The following is a 7635-nucleotide window of genomic DNA, read 5'->3' on the forward strand; positions in this document are numbered from 1 at the left end:
AGTTTGGTCCTTGTCAAACAGACTCAAATCCTCAAGCTGCCCTTTTTTGCTGCTTCTAACACATCAACTATGATGTCACGATGTTCACCTGCGACCTGATAGATCCCACCCACTGACAGGTGACATGGTAACCAGATAATCAGTGTTATTCACTTCACCTGTCAGTGGTCATAATGTTACGGCTGATCTGTTGAGGGTTTTGCAAAAACATCAGTACAGCCACATACTGCAATACTTTTTTTCCACAATATTGTATAGATTCTCCAGCCCATCATATCGATACATAAAAACCTCAATACTAACACATAACAGGAATCTCTGATACCATGCTAACAGACATCAGCACCTCGATGATATAATCTTAACATAAACTACACATTTTGCTTCACATGCTTAAGATCCTGAATCACATGGTGGACAAATACTTAAAGTAGATGCCTCCTGTGTGTTTGAAAAGAGTTACAAACTTTACTGGCTTGATCTGCTAATACTCTGCAGCTTCAGCACGCCACAGTGACCAGCTACTGCAACCCCAAAGGGTCAAAACTCAAACTCAAAATTCCCAGTGGCCTAAAATACAGCTAAAGCTAGATCTTAGCATTTTGTATTTTTAGCTCTATTTTTAAAACAGTATATTCAGTGAATTTGAATTTTTATGTTCCTTTTTATAAAGAAATATTTATTTTTTATAATAATGTTTCATAGTTGCTCTGTAGTTTGGTAGTTTTAATTTACAGACTGAGCAACTTAAGAATTGTACCTGCAGTTTGCCTTTTCGCAGGCATTTTGTATTCATAGTTAGAGATAATGTATCAGGATTGTCTAGCAATATATTATTATCACAGAATTGATGTAGTATTGTGAGGTTCCCTGTGATTGCCATTCCTACTGTATATATTTTTACATTTAACCAAAACAACTGTTTACCTGAACATAACCATGATAAGTTTATTAATGCTGTAGTAGATACTGTAGGAACATTTTACTGATACGTCCAATGTCAACATTTAGCCTGATCCATTAATTAACAATGTTTTCTCATTATGTTGAAAAATCAAAATCATGGTCAGCAGACTTTTCCTGCTGTTGCAAATCCGTTGTAGATAATTGTAAGGAGACAGATATGCTCCTTGTAATAGTTTGTCTACCAGATAGCACTGACACGTTTATTTCTAGACTGTCACTGTTCAACCTTTTCTGTAATTTTCCACAACTGATGATCTGACATCACACTCACTTCATGCAGTGATTGGTGAACAACCATGTGCAACGCTATGAATGCCTTCCAGGAGACAGTCTGAAAATGTGCTCAGTATCCCCATATGTTAACAATCCTGCACCTCCCCCCCCCACTATGATGGCCGGGTTTTCACTCCATGTTCCAGTGTGGACATCAGGACAGATAAAAACAAGTTTTATTTCTGCTATGGTCCAAAAAAACCTCATAAGAACTAGTTCTGAACAAGTATACTTCGGCCTTTAGAATATAGCACCGGCAGCCCCCATAGGACCTTAGTGCAACGCACCGGAGGAAGCCCTGTAGCGTCATTTAAGAACGCTAAAAGCAGGTGTGGGATACAAATAACAGAAAAGTCAGAGTAAAGAGGCAGACGGGTGGACGGGTGTGCAAGAAACCAGACTTTCACCGGTGTTCAATTCCCGTGTGAAACAAAAAGCCTACATTGATTGTTTTAATAAGTTATGTTGGTTTTTTTTAACCCAAAACCATGATGTTTTTCTAACCCTAAGTAGTTTCAGTACGTAACCCTAACCAAATTGTGACGTTTCACAACATTAAGGCTAGTTTTATTTTGAAAATCTAACTGGATGTTGCACGGTTGCTAACTTGACCGCAGAGCCCACAGTCCAAAATCGACACTAAAGGTTACCGAGGGCTAGGGCTGAACGATTTGGGTAAAAATGTAATAGCGATTGTTCTGCCAGATATTGCGATTACGATTCACGATTTTTTTAAAGAAAAAGGTCAGCTAAAGTTCAATATTTACTGCTATTTTTGACAGAAGCCACACAAGCAGCACCATGAGCAGCACAAAACAGATGAACCGGGCAGGAAGTCAGACACAGAACGGCATAGAGAAACCAGTTCATTTTCAAAATAAAACACCCTGTGCAGACTCCTGTTCGTATATCAACAAAACAGAGAAAATGAGAAACAATTAAACTATGTAGCCTACCTAATCACAATAGAAGCACAAAAATCAAAGACAGCTGAACAAATTAACAAAATCTGAACAAGTCAGCAACATTAGGCAGGAAAAAAACCCTCTTATTCTGAAATGTGGGATATGTAGCCTGCAGAGAGCAGAGCGGAACGGGCTCACAGAGAGCTGTTATCCGTAGTTGAAGCACACAAAATGACAAATTAACAGCACGTCAACAAGATAGGGCAGCTAAACGCTCTGCTGAAAGCATATCAGTGTGAGTTGACGCCGGACACAAAAAACGGTTACGGCCGCTGCCTGTGTCGGTTTGGCTGACGCCATTGTAAAATGTACACACCCTGTGCCCGATCTGATTGCTGTGTAGGATCATAACAGGAGCCGCATGGCGCTTGTGATTGATTCTGTTGTCATCCTTGTGTGATAGACCTGCTAACCAATCTGTAACTGCACGACTGTTTAAAACTTCGACGATTAGCTAATGGCGTTCTTTCAAATCGCAATTTTGATTTTCTGTGTTGAGTACGGCACTTTATTTCAATTCACGTCCTTCAGTACTCACACTTGCTATTTTGAGTTCAAAAGTGCGTTCACTGTGAGTACCCAGATGGTCTACTGATAATGGTCAAAAAGTTTTGTGTTGAACGCTGAACACTTCAACGGTCGCCATCTTGGCTACGTAGTGGAAGGGAGGGACCACCAACATATTTTCATACTTGTGAAAATGGCACCAGAGGAAGCTATAAGTACGTTTATTTTATTATTTAAAAATAATAATTTATTGATGTCAAGTGAGCAAACAAGCCAGCAGATATTTTTGCGGATGACAACCGCAGTCACATGATGACGATAAGTATCTTCTATTATATTATATGCATATTATAGTTCTATTTTGAGACAAAGCTACTGCAATGTACGCACTACGCAAGTAAGTACACTGTGTACTACATGTATATTAACAGTATCCGAATTGAGACACCGTTTCATTTTGTCACTAGTGTTACTCCATACATGGACGAGCTGTTCTTTCAGCACCAGTTGGAGACTGTGGGGAAACATTAGTGCCAAAACCAGCTCCTTATCTGCACAAAGCTGATCATTACCATGATTTTCTATCAAATAAAAAGTAATTTTAAACCCAAAATATGCTCACAGATAATCTCATATATTTCTCTTTGACACTAACCTGGCATCTGTGTTGCTTGAGCTCTCCAGATGGTCTCTGCGCTATCCTCTTTTCTTGGCTGTCATTCCCTCAGTTTACTTCCATATTATGTCCTTTTTTTTGAAAAATAAAAAAATGTTCTTTAATAAAATTATCATAAACAAGGCTGTCGTTCAACATCAAAAAAAATCTTCTCTTTTAGGTCCTCTGAGAGTGAATCCACTCTCATTTAGAAAAGGGAAAGAATCTCTTCTTTGACAGAACCTGAGTGGAGGAGTACAGGTGTCTGCGTCTCAAAAATATACTTGTTTTTTCTCCAAATCTACAATAACAGCATAATCCAATTCATAAATAGTTAGGCCTGTGGGAAATATGTACATGTTTGCTGCAACTTTTCAGTGTAAACATAATGACTAAATGTAGGGTAGATAAATTTGGCTTTTTCTTTTGTTGAACTACTGAATATGGACTGCTTCCTACAATATGTACAAGAGTCTGGTTGGTCCCCTGGTAATCCTCTCGGGATGTCAAGTAATTATTCCAAGTTCAGCCTGTCCTTGATTATCTGCAGGACGGGCTACATGTCCTATTTTTCGCACTGGTTTCTCCATGAGTTTCATTTAATGTTCTTTAGGTGTTCCTACTTTAAAGGGCTACTGTGTTGCATCGCATGCACTGTGGATTGTTCATAACTCCTCCGTTTTATTCCACTAACTGATGTGCTTACCAGAGGAGGGGGATTAAAATGTGCTTTTAATAAATCAACCCCCATCGCTCTTAAAACTTTTCAGGATTACAATGTGTTGATCCTCCGACTGCTATGTGCAAAGACTTAAGAGCCCATTAATAGGGGTTTATTCTACACAACTATGGGCTTTAATAGTTTTTAAAAAGTGAGGAAGACGACTGCGGGACTACAGGTCCGTCTCCCGTGTGTCCAAGCAGAATGCGTAAAGGGATCTCTTGAAGTCCATGCTGCTGTTGGCTTTGATATTCGCCTTCTCCACAGAAGCGGCCCCGTCGTTGTTCTCCGCGTCCTGCTTGGCTGATGATTTACTCTCTTTGCGCTTCAGTTCCGGGCTCGCTCGGACGCTGTTCGGCTCGTCCTTCAGCGAGGACTGGTCCTGGTCCGTCTCTCTGTGATAAAAGTAGTTGAAGTTTGATACGATGACCGGCACCGGCAGCGCGATGGTGAGCACACCGGCGATGGCGCATAGGGAGCCCACGATCTTCCCCCCCACCGTCACCGGCCTCATGTCGCCGTAGCCGACGGTGGTCATGGTGACCACGGCCCACCAGAAGGCATCGGGGATGCTGGAGAAGTGGGACTCCGGCTCGTCCGCCTCAGCAAAGAACACGGCGCTGGAGAAGAGGATGACTCCGATGAAGAGAAAGAAGATGAGGAGGCCGAGCTCCCGCATGCTGGCTTTAAGAGTCTGCCCCAGGATCTGGAGGCCCTTGGAGTGTCTGGAGAGCTTAAAGATCCGGAAGACCCGGACCAGACGGATGACCCTCAGTATGGCCAGGGACATGGCCTGCTGTCCGTTCTGGTGCTCCTGACCCTGCTGCTCCGCCAGCTCCGTGCCCACTGTGATGAAGTAAGGCATGATGGACATGATGTCGATGATGTTCATGATGGTCTTGGAGAACTCCGACTTGCTTGGGCACGCGAAGAAGCGCACGAACAGCTCGAAAGTGAACCAAATGACGCACGTGGTCTCTATGATGAAGAAGGGGTCTGTGAAGGTGAGGGACGGCCGGACCGCGGTGCTGTTGTCCAGCCGGCTGGTGACCGGCAGCTCCCTCTCATCCCTGAACTCTGGCAGCGTCTCCAGGCAGAAGGTGATGATGGATATGGTGATGACAATCACAGACACGATGGCGATGCCCCGCGCCGGACTGGAGCTCTCCGGATACTCAAATATGAGCCAGACCTGCTTCTGAAACTCATTCTGAGGCAGCGGCTTTTCCTCCTCTTTTATAAACCCCTCATCCTCACGGAACCTCTCCATGGCCTCCTCCCCCAGCTGATAAAACCTAATCTCATCCGCGAACACATCAATTGACACATTGACAGGTCTCCTGATTTTCCCTCCCGACTGATAAAAATACAAAATCCCATCAAAACTCGGTCTGTTGCGATCAAAAAAGTACTCGTTCCTGAGCGGGTCAAAGTATTTTATCCTCTTGGCGGGGTCTCCCAGTAAAGTATCAGGGAACTGGTTCAAGGTGCCCAGCTGGGTCTCGTACCTGAGCCCTGCTATGTTGATGAGCACCCTCTCGTTGCTCTCCGTGTCCATGTCCATGTCCAGCATGTCCTCGTCGAACAGATGGGGACTGTGGTCCGCGCGTAAAAGCGCATCCATGGCGTTCTCGCTGCAGCTGAAAGTGTTGTTCATGTCGTTGATTTTCCAGGAGCTCTGTTGCTGCTGCTGCTGCTGAGGATGATGATGCTGCTGAGGACTCCCCCGGGTATTCAGCTCTTTACCGTAGTCCTCTCCGAGCCCAGTTTGAACGAAGCCCGACTGAGGAACGTTCAGCGCGTTCCGGCAGCTCTCCTCGGCATTGTTCCCGCCGCCGCCGCCACCGCTCCCTTTAGCGCCGCCGTTCTCAAAACTCACCAAGGCTATCTCCATTCCGCAGCCATCCACAGTTAATGTGTGAAAAATAAGAGAGACTTGTTGAGCTGGAACGCAAACATCCTCTCCGATATTTCAGGGCAGACAAAAAGTGAAACAATAACCTGCAGCAGATCGGAGCTGGTGGATTCACGGCCGGTGCTCCTCCAGCCGCACTTCCTCTTTACATGTATGCATTTGTGTTGCTGTGGTTGTCGTTAAGGCTCTAAGCCGCCGCTGCTGTGGATGAACTAAATGTTAAAAGCACGAGAGAAGAGGAGGACAAGAAGACCCGGATGAGAGAGAAAGCTGTATAATGATTATTCCTGACGTCAAAAGTGCTGTTCAGACCGTTTAGCTGCCTCTGAAAATGTCTGTGGATGTGAGACAAGCTGTCATCCTAACCCCCTCTCTCTCCCCCCTCTCTCTCTCTTTCCCTTTCTCTCTGACACGCGCTCCGATTATTTTCCAAGCGCGCGCACTGGTCATACTGTGTATAAAGAGTTCCGATTTGAATTTTTTGGTCATTTTATCATTAGAAGGACAAACGAGAGAGAAAGAAATTAGGCTACCTGCTGTAACCTTCATGATTAGCTACAATACTATTTGTCCAACTTGTACTAATACTTGTAATATTAATGAAAGTAAACGCACTCAGTTATCTAACCACCACTCATCCCGACCTGATTTATTTCCGCACAAAATTTCTGTTCCAATATTATTTTCCTTTCTCCCATGCAGAAATGAAACCAAATCAGCATTTCTATATAAAATCATGTCTTTATTGCATTTCTTTTTTGCATGCATGCATTACGCAGCATTATATACATATTTCCACTCAGACGGCACAATATATAATATCTTTAATGAAACTGTGGCTGTTCATCCATGTATGTGTTGCAACTACATCCAGTGGGTCATTCTACCACGATTTGGTTTTTATTTGTCCTCCACTTATCTGAAGATCGGTGGTTCGATCCCTGACTCCCCAGTCTGTATGTCAAAGTAACCTTAGACATTTGGGCAAGAACCCTAACCTGTGAACGTGTCTCTGTTTCTGTTTCTGATGGCAGAGACACTTTTCTGTATGTGAATGTGTAGAGAGGCACAAGACAATAAGACAGTTTTGTGTCCATGTATATATATTTTATTTCACAGCTGTTTTAAAATCCTTGTTTCTTTCAATGCAGTTTATATAAAACAACAATATTAACAAGCATGAGCATATATAGAAATGTTATCAAAAGACAGAGCTATGATTTACAATACTTTATACTTTATATTGTTGGTAGTTTAATATTAACAATGCATCATATATTTTAAGATAATATAATATAATAACTACAGCTTGCAGATACATGTACTGCGCTTAAAATATTTGCCTCTGAGTTCTTACATTCCTATTTTGTCAATTTTGTCGATTTTAAATAAAGTTTAATGGATGAAATGTGATGAACTTTGTTGCACAACAACATTTAATTTAGACAGTAAAAAAGACCAAATTGAAAGTATAAAAATAACTATTACATGAAAACAACGTAGTGTTAGCAGCAGGTTAAAGAAAAGTTTACTTTTTATTCATGTGTCATACATCCAACTATGGTCCAGCTCATATGGTTCAACACATCCTCAGACCTAAATGACAAACTAGCCTTCAGTTAATCACTACTAG

At 42.5% G+C, this 7635-nt stretch overlaps 1 protein-coding gene across 1 annotated transcript; it reads right to left on the reverse strand.

Annotated features, from left to right (window-relative positions):
- Nucleotides 1–3372: 3372 nt before the first annotated feature.
- Nucleotides 3373–6351, reverse strand: LOC119896056 (potassium voltage-gated channel subfamily A member 1). The gene has a single exon (XM_038709537.1). The coding sequence runs from the start codon at nt 5979–5981 to the stop codon at nt 4260–4262; it is 1722 nt and encodes a 573-aa protein (XP_038565465.1). The 5' UTR covers nt 5982–6351; the 3' UTR covers nt 3373–4259.
- Nucleotides 6352–7635: the final 1284 nt, after the last annotated feature.

Source organism: Micropterus salmoides, unplaced genomic scaffold (assembly GCF_014851395.1).
Source record: "Micropterus salmoides isolate LMB-PRFRI ecotype aquatic unplaced genomic scaffold, ASM1485139v1 Ms_hic_scaffold_9, whole genome shotgun sequence".
NCBI classification, from domain to species: Eukaryota; Metazoa; Chordata; class Actinopteri; order Centrarchiformes; family Centrarchidae; genus Micropterus; species Micropterus salmoides.

Coding starts and splice junctions, on each gene's coding strand:
- LOC119896056 (XM_038709537.1), bottom strand. CDS start 5,981: ATGGAGATAGCCTTGGTGAGTTTTGAGAACGGCGGCGCTAAAGGGAGC.